Here is an 18018-nt window from a genome sequence, read left to right on the forward strand (position 1 = left end):
AAGGGCCAGTCCAAAGAGGCATTCATGTGTTACTGTCTGAATGTAAGAATTTTAAGGTGATCCGGAAATAATATGTACTACTTTTTTCTCAATAGGGTGCAGATCCACACATACTTGGGAAAGGAAGAGAGAGTGCACTGTCACTAGCTTGTAGTAAAGGATACACTGATATCGTCAAAATGCTGATTGAGTGTGGAGTTGATGTAAATGAATACGATTGGGTAAGTCTCATTTAAACATGAATGGTAAGTCTCTTTGAATAGTCAAAGTGAGCTTTTACCTGTGCGTGCCATTTTTCTTTCTGGGTCTTAGATAAACATACAGAGCCAAGCAGCAGCATTTAAGTTCCTTTTCACATATTCATATGATTCTGCTCGCTATCTTTCCTGTTGTATGTTAATTGTCACGATTTTGTCATAGGACACTAGGGGCCAGATGTAGGAAGCCAAATTGCGATTGCAAACGCTGAAACTCACAGAATTTCAGCGTTTGCGATCACAATTTGGCTGTGAGCAATGCAGGTCGGCAAAGACCCTCTGGCAAAATAAGGAATCACAAAAATTGCGATTCCTTATTGTGCGCAAGCATTTAGAGAATTGCAATTTGCGATTCCCTAAATGCTAATTGCGAATTGCGATGTTGCCTTAAGGAATTGCAAATTACCACCAACTTCAAGTTGGTGGTATTTTGCGATTTCCTTTAAAAAAACACTTTTTTGCTTTTCAGGTCTCGCCTAAGCAGCGCGCATGCGCTGCATACGAAAAAAAGACCTTTTGCGATCGCTTCGGCTTTTCAACCAAAAACGTGCACGCGTTCCAGTGCCTTCAATGGCAACGCGTGTACGTCTGAAGATTCACTTGCGGGAGCAAGCGGCGCCATATGGTAGCAATTATCGCTCCTGCAAGTGAATTGCGCAGGCCCCCCTCCTACCCCGCGAGGCGCACGCGCTTGTTTATTTAGGCTATGGTTACGAAAGAAGGATTAAGACGCCTGTAAGAGCCACCCTAGAAAACCTCCTTCTCCTACCACTACCAGTTTTTGGTGTCTTCCACCCCTTTTCAATCTTTAGAACGGATTTACTCATACTTTTGACAGGAGTAAAACTAAGTTTCCAGGGTTGAAAACTCCCTGCAAATGCCTTGTGATCACCACAGATCTCAATTTCGCAGGCGTTTACCTGCTTTGGAAAGTTTCTATCGGCTGAGGGAGGAGAGAGCCTGAACAGCTGTTCTGTGCTCGGGACAGGGCTCTCAGATTACCACAGCAAGAGAAAATGAGGGTTACAATTACAGACTCGAAGACCATATTTGCAGTAGGCGAGTGTTTCTTAGCCCAGGCTGCTCCAGGTGAATTCGCCACGAAGGCCTGGTCCTGGCATCACGTAGGAGACCAGTGGAAGCAAATGCTATTGAGGGTGCTTACTAGTGCTGTCAAATACAGCCCTGGCAGCATATGTGTAGGGTTTTACGGTTAGATTAACTACGGCTCAGTGCTTCGAATCTGTGGCAGAAAGCGTTGTGTATAATCAAGCAATTGTTATTAATTAAGGGGTTTGAAGCCATGAAATAACGTGGAATAAAGAACACACGCATTGTATTTTTGTGTTTCCAATTATAAGTCATAAGTGCCATGTTTAAAAAATATATAAATGAGGAATCCTACAAGGCTGTGTATATTATCGTTATCGTGTGAGTGCATATGGTGAATTGTGAGCGTGGGTGAATGCGTCTAGGAGTTGTTAAGTGTGTTTATATCGGTACTTCTGTGAGTATGTCCGGACCCTGGCTTGCATTCTCATCCACGGACAAGATTGTGATTACATGGGGGCTGACGGAGGGATGCGGTGTATGGTGTGTCCCAGAGAGACAGGCAGGCATGGTCTTGAACCCTTTGCACAGAGCAGCTGTCTTTTTTAGACTTGGGCCTCTTTTTCTCTGCACGTTCTAGAATTTGCATATTTATAGGGAGTTCTTTCAAGACGCGGAGGTGGTAGCTTTGTGTTGGTCTGTTCTAGCTGAGGACTGCATTCTCCCTGTTTGCTCTTGCATTTCATTGCACCTGCAGGTCGACAACTCTGCCTATGCTTGATAACAGTATGTAATGACAATTTGGAATGGCATCGTCGCCTTTGACTCCTTGCAAGTGGCATGTGGGACCTTGGTGTGCGCAGGCATTCAAAACGGAAGTGGATGGCTTGTATGGAGGGGGAGCGGCACTTTAGACCCGAGAAAGAGCCCGCACAGGCCTCGCCATCCGGCGTGCATTCCCAGATGTGCACTGGAAACAATTTCCCATGTTAGGGAAAACAAGTACTATTGATGTAGGTAATTAAACCCCTCTTATGGCTGCGAGTCTTGGTGGCAAATGCTACGTCCAATCAGTAGTTTGAGTGGAAATCTTTCCAATTTATAGATGACTAATATGACCCTTTTGAACTAAAACGAAAACTCACCTGTGGCGACTTGAAAACCCATGTTTTTATTAAATAACTTAATACGTGTTCTTTTTTTTAGGATATGCTATAGTTAAAATTTTGAAAGGGCAGTTTGTTTAATCCTAACATCTATGTAGTACTGCAACGTCGGCAAGGTCCTGGACGCAATAGCTGTAGTTGTTGCTGTGATCCGCACTGCCCGGTTCTGTGAATCAACTTCTTACCATCTGCAGAGGTCTCAAACTAGTGATCTGCACATTGGTCAAGCCAATTTGCCTATGGCGTGAACAAGCCTTCGAAAGCAACTTAAGTCAGCACACCGCCCAAATCATAACTTCTGGAGCGGAACGAAATTGGTGCAGAACCCCACTACACCACCTAACAGTGTACAAGAGTACTGCTTTTGAGTTCTTGAGCTAGTCAGACACCTGTGAGAATATTCACAGGTGAGGAATCTGCAGATAGAGTATCCACCAGAAAGAGCGTTCTCAAAGCGACAGCGTAATGAAGGGGCCCCTTTATTCAAGCCATCCTGAACATTGTGCTCTTCCAAGCCTTGCTGCCTCCTCAACGAATCCAGGACATGTAGTCAATGATCCAAATTTTTTAACCCTTGACCTTGGTCTCGGTGAGAACAGCTCTGGAACATCTTGGCATCCTGCTTGTGGGCCATGACAGGTGTCACATGTAGACTTTTCAGTAAGATCTGAAGAGCCAAACTAGTCTCTCCCCACAACTAAATAATACCCCTTTACTAACGGAGTTTGATCCCATAACAAGCATCGAAGTCAGCGAGAGCCTAGGAAGGATTAAGTCTGGCTCCCCTGCCGACCCTTTTCCTCCCCGTTCCTGTGCCAAAATTCTACCACTATTTGTGGATATCTTAACTTTTGTTTTTAATCTGTCTCTTAATCAGGCCACGTTCCCCCGTAGTTGGAAACTGGCACAGGTTAAGCCCATTCTTAAAAAACTCTCAGCTGACCCTAGCGTGCCAGCCAATTATCGCCCTATCTCCTTGCTCCCCTACTTCGGGAAGGTCCTGGAGTCCTTAGTCAATAAACGTCTTACGACCCATCTCGAAACTCACAGGCTCCTCGATCCTTCCCAGTCCGGCTTCCGTGCGGCTCATAGCACGGAGACCGCAGTTATCGAAGTAGTGGACAATATCAGATTGGCCCTGGATCGGCGAGAGTCGGCAATTCTGGTCCTTTTGGACCTGTCGGCAGCATTCGACACAATCTCCCATAGCATTCTTAAACATCGTCTGTGGGAGATTGGTGTCAGAGGAAGGGCCCTGGACTGGTTTACGAGTTATCTGGCAGATCGTTTTACCATGGTTTCTGTGGACGGGATCACTTCATGTCCATACCCAGTAACGGTCGGTGTGCCGCAGGGTTCGATCCTCAGCCCAATGCTGTTTAATGTTTATCTAGCCCCGTTGGCTGGTATCATCAGGTCCTATGGTTTTGATACACTATCATATGCCGATGATACCCAGTTGTTAGTGACTTGTGATCCCAACCAGTCTGATGTTCAAACTCGTTTCAAGAGCTGTTTGATTAAGATCAATGACTGGATGCACTTAAACAGGCTTCAGCTAAACGGTGGGAAGACTGAGGTCATCCTATTCGGGAAGGCCGAACAGCTCTGGACCTGTGACTGGTGGCCTCCAGAGCTGGGTACCTGTCCTTCACCCAAGCTCGCGGTCCGCAACCTGGGTATTACAATTGATAATTCTCTATCCCTGAAGACCCACATAAATCAAGTGCTGGGGACCTGTTTCGGCATCATGCGTCTGCTACGTAAGATCTTTAAGTGGCTACCCATAGAAGCCAGGAAACCGTTGGTCCAGGGTCTAATCATTAGTCGACTAGACTATGGTAATGCCTTGTTTACTGCACTCAACCAGGATCTTCTCTCTAAACTTCAGATTCTTCAGAACACGGCCGCGAGACTGGTTCTGGACCTCCCCCCACGCACTCCTTCTGCTCCCATTTTAAACACCCTACATTGGCTATCAATCCGCCAAAGAGGGCGTTTTAAAATCCTCTGTCTTACGCACAAAGTAATGCAAGGCACAGGCCCATTATATCTGGCGAAAAAACTTCAAAGATATGTCCCAGGACGCTCGCTGCGGTCTAGCTCTAGACCTCTTCTTGTCCAACCCCGTGTCCGGACTGCCCGTAATGGAGGTCGCTCTTTTTCATACCTGGCCCCTATGCTATGGAATAGACTTCCATTGGATTTACTTTCCATAACTGACCATCTACTCTTTCGTAGGAAGCTGAAAACCTGGCTTTTTTCTCAAAAAGCTTAGGTACTTGAACATCATGCCACCGCCTGGTCTCTCTGTCTTGGTTGCTAGCGCCCTGCGACCTTTGGTGATTTGTGCGCTATACAAAAATCTTTGACATTTGAAGTCTCAGTGGGCTCATCATCAAAAAATCTTGTCAGATTTCATCCAGGTGTCGAAGGAGACACCAAAAGATCTGCAGTGGTGGCTGCTTGAGTACAATCGGAACAGTGGCAAACTGCTCTCTCTACCTCAGCCAGAGCTGATAGTTTTGATGGATGGATGGTGGGTTGGGAAGATCATCTGGGAGAGGTAAAGATCAAAGTAGTCTGGTTTCTGATGGAGGCTCGCCGCCACATCACTTTGCTGGAGTTGCAAGCGAACCGCTTGCCACTGTTTAGCATTCCTCCCTACTGTCAAAAGGGAATGAATACGGGTTCTCCCGGATAACATGACCATCATGTTGTATTACAACAAGGCGGCATGGGGTTGTGGGCCCTGTGCAAGGAGGCCGTGCACCTATGGCAGTGGTGGAACTCTCAGGGCATCTCCACGTGAAAGGATCTTTAAATGCCAGGGAGGATGAACTCAGCCGTCGATGCCTAGCAAATCATGAATCAGTTACACTCAGTGGTGGCACAGGGTACCTTTCAGCACTGTGAAGTTTAGCATGATCTGTTTGCCACCGCAGAGAATGAGCCGTGTCCAAGTTTGAGCATTGGAGCTCCAAAGGAAGTCATCCTTCAGAGACACCTTCCGCCAGCATTGGGGTTCAGGACTCCTGTACACCATTCTGCACTTCCTCCCCTGCCCAGGGTCCAGAAAAAGATCAAGATAGACCAGGCCCAAGTTATCCTAGTTTCCCTGGACTGGGTGAGGTGAGGTGAGGTGAGTGTAGTACCTGGAACTTCTGGCCATGAGCATGTGTCCTCCTTTAATATGGCTTATCATTCGGGTGTCCCTCCTTTTGCAGCAGAAGGGCCAAGCCTAACAACAAGCCTTCATAACCTGCACCTCCATATGTTGAGATAGTACGGCAGCAGTTGATTGCTTTTGATCTTCTTGTTGAAGTGATCGGTGTTATCCATGCAGCTAGGCATCCATCTACTAAATCTGTTTATGCAGGGCGCTGAAAGAAGTGTGTTGTCTGATGTTACTCGTGAGTCATCCAACCCACTAAATGCACAGTTATTGGATGTTCTCCATTTTTGTTACTACATAGCCCAGCAAGGCCTTGGTTTGGCAACCATCAAGACAATAATCCTCATCGCCATAACATCAGCCAGGTAAGTGAGTGAACTCTAGGCATTGTCTGTGGTACCACCATCTGCATCTTTCTTCTCAGACTAGTTAGTCTTCCAGACAAAAGCGGCATTCCTGCCCAAGGTAGTCATCCACTTCCACACAGGGCAATTCATCACCTTGCTTACTTTCTATGCACCTCTTCAACCCTCCAAAGATGAAGAGAGGCTCAATCGTCTCGACCCTAAGAGGGCCCTCAGCTTCTGTATTGATCGTACTAGAGATTACCGACAGCAAGACCCATTTTTAATCTGTTTTTCTGGAGCTACAAATGAGAGGTACAAATGAGAGCCATCTGCCAATAGTTTGTGTCATGCATCAAGATCTGCTGTGGGTTGGCCAAAACTCCAGTCCCAGAAGACCTGATGGTTTGATTCTAGGCAAATCACTTAATCTCCCTATGCTTAAAATAGTGTAAATTTGCGAAGTGCAGTTATAAAAATGTGAAATGTAATGTAATTGTGTAATTCACAGTTGTAAACCTCCACTTAGCAGTCTTTTTAAAAAAAATAATCTTATGCTCCCATGACTCAAAGTGCTATGTTAACCCCCCACACCTCTTCACACCCCACCTCCTCCAGCTAGGTTTGGGCTATACAAAAACCTGTGTTGGTACAGATATTTGGTTTGGGAGTCATTGGCTTCTTTGGTGAATGGTAGTCTGGGGCCTTTTATAGGTTTTTAATGCCTGCCAGTATGAACATTATAAAGGCAAAGCACACAATGACAACAGATCTCTGATTTTACAAATAAGTATACATTTTCCTTTATTATTCCCTCCACATTTGACAGTTATTTAACTTTGTTTTGCCCCAGTAAACAAGCTTTCACGTTGTGTTTTCATGAACTTTTTTCATTGAATGTATTACACCTAAGCCTTAATTTTTAAGACCTTATAATATTGTAGTCGCCAAGGGTTGATCCGTTAAGCTGCTAGAAGTCCTTTAAATATTATATGCTTTTCTGTATTTTTTGCAGAATGGTGGGACACCTCTGCTATATGCTGTTCATGGAAATCACGTGAAGTGTGTACGAATACTTTTAGGTAAAGATCAACATGTATTTCATTTAGGAACTAGTATTCTCAGGACTTTTCTTATTGATTAAATAATGTGATCCATTGTTCATCTTTTAGAAAATGGTGCTGATCCAACCATTGAGACCGATTCCGGATATAACTCCATGGATTTGGCTGTAGCTCTGGGTCACAGAAGTGGTGAGTTTTTATGTTTTTTCCGTATTTTTCTAAATGGAAAATACTCTTCAACTAATACCCATACTAATTTTACTAATATTCATTTCGAAACCAAAATAGTTTACCCGTTTCAAGTCTCACTTTATGGTTGTATGCTCAGTACTTAAATGTTAATTTTTCTGATGTAATTTAAGGAGGACCAAGGTAGTGATTTCGATATGGCTCATCTCTCACGTTGCACATTGGGTGAAAATTATATACCAGACTGTGGCTTGAGCTGTTCCCAGCCTTGAAGTTTGCAAGCAATCCACTCATCACTCACCTATTGAGTTTTTACTTCAGTACAGTGCATAATTGTGACGGATATGTCTAGACCCAAGTCATGTACTCGCTATATTACAGAAATCAAGTTCTGTAATATAGCGAAGTTCCTACCTTACTGATGAGTAGGCAAAACTGGTCTAGGGTTTTTTGTGTTACTTTTCAGAGAGGACGTGGCCTAGCAGTTGGGCTGGAGCAGGACCAAGGCTGATTTAGATGCAGCTGATCACTCTCTAATGTGGAGTCTTGAAAGATAAAAAAAAAACAATGGAATACAGTTGCAGCAGTTGCCAATGGCTGAAACTTTTCCAGGCATATCGCAAATGACCTTTGTTTTTTAATTTTTTATTGCGACGACATGGGCCCTGTGCTCATTCCACCACAGGCTCTGGCTATACCTCCCTTTTGAGGCCTGACTGATCTGTGGGTTGCTTGTGTTGCTGTTTAGAAGAAACCTAGCCTAGCAGTTTGGGCTGGACTGTTCATACAGGAGGCAGCCCAAATTTGATTTGTATATAGATGGTTTACATATGGGTGGACTGAATTACAGCCTTGGGCGATTGCCAGTGGCTGAGACTTTTGCAAACATTCCACAAAATACCTTGTCTCTTCCACATATGTACACTTAGAAACCACAAACGTGGAGTATGAGCCTCTATATGAACATTAAGTTATTGCTCATACATTTTTATTCATCAGGCTGGTTCAAACTCAGTAACATAAAGCATCTTTGCAGCATGATTTCTAATTTTCTTTTTTTTTTTTAAACTGATTTCTCCTCAGTGATGTAATCCAATTGTTCTCCAGCATCGGATCTTTCATATATGCAGTAAACTGTGTTAAAATGTCCATAGGGCTTAACAGAAGTGTTTGGTTAGTAGCACATCCACCTCATTTGAAATAATTCACACTTATGTCATTGAGGTGTAAGTGATAAGCTTCCATAGCTCAGATTCCTACTGCATGTCATGTGTGAGGGAATCTCTGAGAAGAGCCCTGCCCTAACCTCTCAGTGACCTTATTCTCTTACTTTCATGAGCTACAGAGGAATTAAGGCACCCCTATCTTCAGCATACTGCAGCATGATTTAGGGTAATTTTGTGGGTAAGCCCCATTTTCCAGGGCCAGGAAGACCTGTGCTCCGTCACCAACTATCATCATGACTGACAGAAAAAAATCTCTTTTCAAATCCTGCTCTACCTGTGGACATAAAGCAATCTATCTTACGACTCACATGAGCAGTGTATTTATTGCTTCTCTCCAATGTACAAGGCTTCACGCTTTGAAATTGGTGAAGCCTTTCCTTCCAAGACCCTGAAGGACAGAGACAGGAGGTTGGCGCTATAATTACTTTTTACTTTACTTTAGAATCATTTTTATGGCACACAAATCATACTGGAGAACAATAGAAATACCCTTCTTCTAAGGAGAATGACCCATTGTCTAGGGTTGAATCCTTGATAAGTGCTTCACCAAGCACTTCCATGAAGGCAGCATAGAAGAGTAAACACAGTTTCCAGAGCTGTGCCTACAGCCAACCTCCTCACAGGAATAATTGGAGTTTCCTTAGAAAAACACTCAAGGAACGGCAAACTCCAACCTGGGCAAAATGCTGCACAAAAATCAAAACTTCCTTGGCAACCTAACTGAACCGCCTTCCTCACTGGTCATCCTCGTCAACAATGAAGAAAAGGCCACTGTTGTAATCCACCTTGTCAATTACATACCCGTTGTTAACAATCGGGCAAGCCTACTTGACTACTGAGAAGAGATCTTTGTCAATGACATCCCTGTTGACAACCCATCTTTCGCCATCAATGGCAAACCCAGCAATTATGCCTACCACCTTGTTGACCATACCGCCAGTGCCAGATTTTTCAGCACCAGTTGCCTTTTCATCTAGAAAAGTGACAGCAAGTGTATCCACTAAGATTTTTGACTGAACTGGAGAGAGATGTAGGCGGTCAGGACATTATCTCTGAGGCGTCCTACAGTTCTATGCAGCTGAATGTGCATTACATCCTTAAATTTGAGGAAGAGGCCTTAGAGGAAGAGAACATGTTTGCGGCAGGTTGTACACTGGGGACATACCCTGGAGTTTGTACAGAAACCACCTGTGTGCCCACCTAAAAAGGAACATCATCTTCATCTTGGGGTTCTACAACAGGAAATTCTCCACTTTCTTCTCAAAGGTGCAAGACAGACGATCCAGATATCCCATAAATACCAGGATTTTTTTTCCTGGATTATTTTTGATTAAAAAAAAAAGAAGACCGGACAACTGAGGCCTTTTCTAACTCTAAGGAAGGACAACAAGATCCTGAAAAACAGTCTTCAAATGAAAATGCTCCAAAAATTCTGCCTAATGCTTAACAAATTTTATTACCTAACCTCTCTAGACTTTCAGGATGCATATTTCCCCATCCCTATACACAAGAAACACAGGACGTGCCTCTGCTTTTCGATGGCGAGCAGCACTATCCATCCATTCAAGGTGCTTCTGTTCTGCCTCTAATCATTACCCTGGATTTTCAACCAGTGTCTAGCACCACTTGTTGCCTTCCTCTGATTACAGGGTCTCTAAATGTACATGTACTTGGACGGCCTGCTCTTCAAGGTCCTGTCAAGAGAAGGAAAAAAGGCTTCTACTGCTGCCTACATCATTCTGTTTCACAGGTTGGGACTGACACTAAATGTCAACATGTCCTCTATGAAACCAGTAACAAGACTTCAATTCTTGATAGCAATACTGGACATGAAGTTGGGAAGGGTGTTTCCCTCTGTGAATGGGAACACAGCTGAAGCTCTAAATCATGACGAAGACCTTCTGTGCCAAGCAGTCAGTCACGGTCAGGCAATACAAATCTTAGCTGGGCCTAATGTCACCCTGCATTCGCCTTATACCCTTTTGCCGGCTGTGGATGAGGCCTGCTCAAAAATAACTGGACAATCGGTGGAAGCAAATGGATGGCTAATGGTCAACACAGTCCCAGTCACTAGACGACTGAACCAGACTCTGCTATGGTGGAGATTCCCCACAAATTCCTATGTAAGACTCCTATTCCACCCTTCATCAGACAGAGTACTGCCATCGATGGATGCCTCCACAAAGTCCTGGGAAGGTCACATGCAGTACTGTCGACCAGAGGCCTGTGGTGGGATTCAGAAAAAATGTTCCACGTCTATTTCCTGGAGCAGTATGCCATAAGACTGAGCCTACAATCATTCTTCTTGAGACTGGCAGGTCAAGCAGTCTTCATCATGACAGTCGATGTGAGGTTTTTACATTTCCATGCAGGAATAGTTGCAGCTGCTATTGGACTCGGCCATCTGTCCAGGTCTGCATCACTGAGGGGGACTTGCCAGGACAGAAAATGATCAGGTGGTCACACTCAGGGCTATCAGACTGCCACAAGTGGGAGTGCTTTCAGCATCAAGTGGGCTAGATCTTCCACGAGTGGGGTCACTCCAGACTAAACTTGTTTGCCACCCTAAACAACAAGAAATGCCAGTTGTACGCCAGCAAGTTTTGGCAGCCAGGAAGCAAGCATATCGTTGTCAAATTAGTCAATTTCTTTCCATCCTTCCATCCTTCGATTTCCCCTTTGTACTAAGGAAAGCAAAGGTGAATTGCTGTACCCTGAGTCCCAAACTCCGGTACATCGAACTCCTTACAGTAAACTCCTGAGTCTATCCACACTTCCATCGATACCACTGAAAATGCACTCCAGCCTCCTATGTGTAGGAAACTGGGCTTTCGTTGCAGTAGTTCCCCCACTTTCTGCCCCCTTTTTAGCTACTGGATGCTGATTTTCGACTCTGACAGTGCTAACCAGACCTCAGTGCCAGCACTCCTTCCTTAAACAAGGCGTAGTCTAATTGTTAGCTACAATTGGCTCAGGAATTTAGCGCCCCCCATAAGTCCCTAGTAAATGGTAATTGCACTTGAAGGGCTTCTGGGCCGGGGCGGTCGACCCGGCACTCTGCGTTCGTTCCACACTAAGCCAGTTAAGAGATTTTCCCAGCCAGTATTTCCTTGAGGTTGGCCCGTGGCTGGCTAGATGATGTCTGGAGGATACTCCATGGGACCCATAGGGACTATTCCTTATTCTTGGGGGCACACGGCACACATTCACGTCTAGACATTATCTTTGCCTTGGTAGGGTCTCTCCACAGATTTGTGCAAGTGGACTATAAGGCAAGAGGGATCTCTGATGACTGCCTGCTTAGTATGACACTGGACTCGCCTCCTAGATGAGGTCGGGGAGAGTGGAGAATGGCTATGTGGAGATTTACCAATGAGAAAGAGGTTGACCCATCAGCAGACGGCCACAACTCACTATTGTAAGGAAAATGCAGAGTCCGTGGGGAAGGTGGCTACTCTATGGGAATCATGCAAGACTACAATCAGGTGAGTGACCATTTCAGGGGAAGTGGGAGGCAAGCGTAAAAGGGGGGTGTGAGAAGTTGGCCTGGTATATGCTGTCCACTAGTTATAGTGGGCACCTTGCATCAGTCTAAACAACCCTTATTGATGAATAGGTTTAAGACCACCTTTATTGAAAGCTATACTAGTGGTAGCTATGGAGAGCAGCCTTCAGGCAAAGTCTTGAAGTATTGTAAAGCAGCTTGGTTTACCAGATTATAACCTCTTGAATGACAAATGAAAGGAGAACTACACAAGGTATATATATAAAATATATGTATTTATTACTAAACACTCTCTACTAACCTCTTTATGAGATTAGAGAGCAAGGCACACAGTATTACAGTTCTAAAACGACAGTAAATAACACAATATACAATTGGCCGCAGGGGGAGACCAAACCATATATTAAGAAAGTGGTATAAGAACCACGACTTGACTAGACACAGTGCCTAGAGCACATAGAATTGCTGGGACCCCAAGGAACCACCCAAGGTAGTGACACAGGGGATCCACGGGGGACGTATGCAGTGTGAGAACACAGCCGCGAGCTCCGTACAATCCTATGGGAAAGTCGCGGTTGGAATTTTAAAGAGTAAGGACACTTAGGAGAGGACTTGAAGCAAACCCTTTTATACGTAGACTGTTCTAAGGCCAGCACCCACATGAGCACCGGAGTACTCGGGTTACCTAACCCAGGGAAGCCGGATGCATAGTTGTCAAATGGTGTTGGGAATCTTCGTCATTTCCAACGGAGGGTTGCTGCAAAGTGCTGCTGCCGTGGAAAGGAAAAGTGTCCGGTGTGATCCAAGCCTGGATCGAAGATGAGACGAACCTGAAAGCAGAGGGGACAGAGTCTGGGTCACTTGCGAGTGACCAGGGGCACGATAGCCGATGCCCACCGATGTCGGGTGTTTCAGGTGCGATGAGGTGAAGCTTGACTCTACTGCCACGGGGACCAGGAGGCGTCGATGACGACCACAGTCTGCAGGTGAGCTGTCCCACGAAGGATGTTGAGTGCTGGTGGGTCGGTGTCCGAATTGGAGACCAACATGCCTTGGCAACGGCAACCCACGCGGTGTGAGTAAAACTGCTTTGGTGTGTACCAGCAAGGTCCTGTGGACTCCCCAAGCGATGGACAGTCAGGGCACATCTGGAGCAACCAGGTAAGCCCGTTGAAAGTCAAAGTACCCTTCTCAGGGACCCACAAGTCGACGGACAAGGGCTCGTGAAGGGACCTCGAGAGGAATATCTAAATACCCGCCCACGGGTCACTCGAGGAGTGTAGGCCAGTAATCTTCGGTGGAATCACTGCTCGGGGTCTGGACTACAAGTAGCCCAAAGCACAGCCTCGGGGATCGCCAAAAAGCATATGCTGCTGCAAGTGTGCACGGTGTCCAGGGGTTCGGGTTGCATGGTCCCCACGAGGGATTTGGATCTCAGGATTGCTGAGAGCACGGATCTGCCTCGGGAAGCTTGGAAACCCACCTCCTGTGTTGCAAGGTCTTTGGAGTCCTTCAGGAGCTGTGTAGTTGCAAACCGGACAGATGCGTCTTTGGTGCCTGACTTGCAGGGGAGTAACTCCTTTACTCCAAGGGAGATTCTTCGGTCATCCAAACGTCGTGTAGATAGTAGAAGTTCTGGGATTCTGTAGCAGAGTTCCGTACAGGTAAATCTAAAGTCATGTAGTCAGGGGTTCCTACTTTATTCCTAAGGAAGGGGTGGGACAAACTCTGGGGACCCACCATGGGAGGGTCAGGACAGAGGAGTGGCTACACCCTTGTCCAGTTTCGCGCCAGAGCAGGGGCTGGTAGCCCCTGCAACTGGTTTAAGCTGGACAGGGACACCAAATGTGCCCCCACTCTTGGAGTGCACCCACCCAGCCCCAATACACTAAAGCCTTTATGGGAGGTGGTCACACCTCCCTATGACAGGAAACCTATTGTCCAGCCTCCCCTGCCGGAGTTTCGCCCAGCAGCAGGAGGGCAGACTTTTGTCTGTGACTGGCAGCATCCATTTTGTGATGCCAGGGTTCTGTGAAGCTGGTACCGGGTGTACCGGTGAAGTCATATTTCTCCCTCTAGTAGTGTGGAATCATACCTCCCCCACTAGTTACTGGCGGGGAGGTATGATTCCAAGGTGTTTGATACCAAACACGACATGTTTCCATGCAGCCATTCTAAAGTTAGCATTTACCGCGAGGCAATAATGCACTTAAGAGTATATGGTTTGGCTGCATCACAAACAACCCCAGAATAAAGGTTCCGAAGGCTGCAGAGGGGCTCTGGTCATGCTGGGGCACCCTCTCACATAAAACCCAGCACCCTGCCTTCAGGATTGATAAGGCCTGCCATAGGGGTGACCGATAGATTTATATGTGCAGTGATAGGGATAGATATAGGGAACCTATATCTAAGTAAGGGGTGCATACACAACCTTACAGAGGCTGCTGTAGCAGACCTGTTGTGTCATTTTAAATGGTCTCCCAGGGGTGGCATAATACATGCTACAGCCTCGGAGAGGTCTCTGGGGTACCTAGGCCCTAGGTACATAGTATACCATATACTAGGGGCTTATAAGGGTACCCCAGAATCCAATCTGTGGTGTACCTAAAGTACATGCAATCAATTTAGAGAGGAAGCAGCTAGACTGGGGCCCTGGATAGCAGGGTCCCAGCCAGACTAAAGTTGAAAAACAGTGAAACATCAGTAACAAGTGGGGGTAACTATAAGAAGCAGATCCTACTCTCCTACGAGGGGAACGATGTGCAGAAGGGAAAGGGACCTGCTGAGCTTGGAGGAAGAGAATGCACGACACCCCTCAGCGGACATCAAGGCAAGACTTCTTAGTAAGATGAAGGAATACCATTCCTGGTAACAGATGCGGTTGAACTGGATTATATAGCAAAGGCGAAACGCCTATATGAAGTGGGGGCTAAGGCGGGAAAGATGTTAGCATAGCTCAGCAAAAGGGACCAGGGTAGACAGCATATAAAAGAGATCTTGGACCATGGTGGTGGAGATGATGGTGGCCTATTTGAGGGCGTTGATGACACTTGACGACCTGCTCAGATTTGTTCGGGACTGCCCCTGTCCACAGCTGGGGCAGCTCAGGTCACTTGGCCTTGAAGGAGATGTAATTCTTGAGGTGGTGCAGGAGGAACTGACCCAATTACAATTGGGTATGTTGGCGGGCCCAAATGGGCTACCTGCTGAATTGTTTTAAAGAAATTAGCAGGTACGGTGACTCAGCACCTACATGAGATGTACGTAGAAGTGTATAATTGGGGTGATCACCCTTGGGATATCAATCTGGCGAGTATAGTGCTAATCCCGAAGCCCGGATACCAGTGGATCAGTGGTACTCAACAGGCCGATATCATTGCTTAATTCCGATGCTATGGGGCTCTCTAAGACACTGGCGAATTGTCTGTGGGGAGTAATTGTGTACTTGGTCCATGCAGACAAGAATGATTTTATGCCCCATCAATAAACTAGACTTAATCGCCACCGCCTGCATAAAAACATAGCCGTGGCCAGAGGGACGGAACTCCCGCTGGCAGTAGTGTCGGTACAGGCAAATAAAGAGTTTAAGTCGGTGGAGTGGCCATTCCTGTTTACAAAAATGAGGAAAATAGGCTTTGGGCCTAAATTTCTGTGCTGGGTTGGACTCCTTTACGGGATGCCATGAATCCAGGTTAAAGTGAATCGGGCCCTGTCCAGGGAGAACCAGGTCTTTGGATTTCAATGGATAGGACAACTCATTATGAAGATAACTTTGACCCACTGGTGGGCACTCCCGTTCTCAGCGGGCAGAGCTGCACTCTTTAAGATGATTACTCTTCCTGTTTTGCAGAACAGCCCCCCCCCCCAGGGGCATTCTTCCGTAAGCATTAATGGCTGACTGAGCTGTGGCTGAATGAACCACCATGCATGGCACTCAGCACTATCCAGAGATCTACTTATGATGGTGGAATAGGGCTCAGGTCAGTGTTGTGAATGAGTGGGCATATGCAGCATTGAAGGATCTGGCCTACCGACTTGATTGCGAAGCCTTCAGTGTCAAGGGCTATCTCCAAACCCTTTATGGTGGCAGAATTCGCCCAAACACCCTGGTGGCAACCGCAACAGTGTGTGCGGTTGGAGGACTCTCCAGAAAGAAATTGGGTGGGGAAAGAAATTGATGCCAAGTACCCCTTTGTGGCTGGGCACAAGGTTGGGATCAGTTCCAGCCCTGCAGGGCTTTAGGAAGAGGGACCTCATCGTTCTCTCCATGTTACAGGACGTGTGGGATGTAAATCATATGGTACCATTTCCTCATCTTGGAGAGGAATACTACTTGACACCCACACAGCTTTTTAGGTCTCGTCTGACCCAACGCATGCGCTGGTCTGGCGAGACTTTTTGTGAGGGCTTAAAAAATATGCTGCCATGGTCGGCCTAGAGCTACAGAGGCTTTCCTACTCATGCTCATTAAGCGCATCGCTCGCCGCTCTTGAACGCGATCACTTTCACTTTCGCGCAGCCAATGCTTGTCTGGATCTTAATATGTAGAAAGAACTCGTTATGTGTTATAATGCATGCCTCCTGCTGATGCCGTCATGGCCCTGGGTACCACTGTTTTGGTCTTGCTGGAGATGGCCAGGGCGTGCTTGCAATGACGGCCAGGATAAATGCTGTTGCGTACTTCACATTTTTGTGGTTTTGATTAAACAAGCATATTGATAAATATATTCAGCACTTTGGTGAATATAAGGTGTGTTTTTAAATCGTCATATTCGCAAAATTTAAGTACATTCTAAACTGGAAATATAAACATACAGGAGAAGGTGTGTTTTTAAATCATCATATTGTTCGCAAAGTTTAAGTACATTCTCAACTGGAAATATAAACATAGAGGAGGAAGGCGAATGCTATTAGTACCTTGCATAACCACAGAACAACCCGTGGTGTACATATTTAGATTTCCTAGCTGCCACTGAGATCGCCTGTTCAGGTCTCCCAGTGTATCATGGATTCGATCGATAATAACGGCTTGCCATGACAGTAGTCATCCATGTGCGAATCTTCATTCATTGATTCATGGTCATGCACATACGGTGGCTCGGGTACACCCAATCCCCCCATCCAAAGACCTTACCATGCACGATAGGGGGCACTGATGGGAGAACGGGGGTGCCATTCAAGGGCAAAACCCAACGCATTTATTGTTTGTTTGTCTGAATGATGTGACTGAATATTGTTTTGTGGCCTTGGCACGTGTCCCTTGCCCCGGTGAGCTACACTATCAGACACAAGCATTTGCAATGCAATAGGTCTCGCATTATTAAAGTTTGAGCTATTGGCATTGCTAATAATAATGCAACACCAATAGCTCAAACATTCAGTAATACGAGACCTATTGCATTGCAAATGCTTCTTAAGTACTTTCAACTGTGACATTCCCTGCAGGAGAGAATAGCTCCAGAAGAAGAAACATGAAGTAGCCCTCCTTTGAGAGTCGGCTACTGGATGGCCATATGACGTTTAAGGCAATCGCCCTCACCTACAGGGCATTCATAAATAATATGCAGGGGGCATTAACGTGCCTAAAGGAAAAGCGACAGACAGATCTAGGGGAGCTGGAGGATGAGGAGTGGCAGGAGGCATTAACATTTCCTAGGGAAGTGGTCATAAAGGTGAGATTTCGTTTGATTAGGTTTAAAAACCTGCATTCGTTATATTACACTAGGTCACTCATGCATAGGATCGGCAGAGCAGTGGATGATGCCTGCCTGCGAGCTTGCAGTCAAAGAGGGACCTTCTCACACGCTTGTAGGAATGTCCAGAGATCCGTACATTATAGGAGGGGTGAAAGCTCAGTGGAGACTGCTGTTGAGATGCACGTTACGAACAGGCTCTGTTGATGATGTTGGGGATGAGGGGGCCTCGGATCGTACCTCTCGTAATAAGATCTTGGGGCACTTGGGGGTTTTTATTAGCAAAAAGGGAATTTGCACAGAGATGGGGGTACGGTGAGCCCACGATTGAAATATAGGACCCATGAGA

General features: G+C 46.1%; 1 protein-coding gene across 1 annotated transcript in view; it reads left to right on the plus strand.

The window, feature by feature from the left end:
• ANKRA2 (ankyrin repeat family A member 2) overlaps positions 1–18018 on the plus strand; it is a 188648-nt gene that overhangs the window by 160190 nt on the left and 10440 nt on the right. Inside the window, exons 6-8 of the mRNA XM_085632334.1 lie at positions 96–221; positions 7008–7074; positions 7165–7245. Coding sequence (XP_085488460.1) covers positions 96–221; positions 7008–7074; positions 7165–7245 — 274 coding nt within the window. The remainder of the gene's footprint in view (positions 1–95; positions 222–7007; positions 7075–7164; positions 7246–18018) is intronic.

This window comes from Triturus cristatus, chromosome 2_1 (assembly GCF_964204655.1).
Source record: "Triturus cristatus chromosome 2_1, aTriCri1.1, whole genome shotgun sequence".
NCBI classification, from domain to species: Eukaryota; Metazoa; Chordata; class Amphibia; order Caudata; family Salamandridae; genus Triturus; species Triturus cristatus.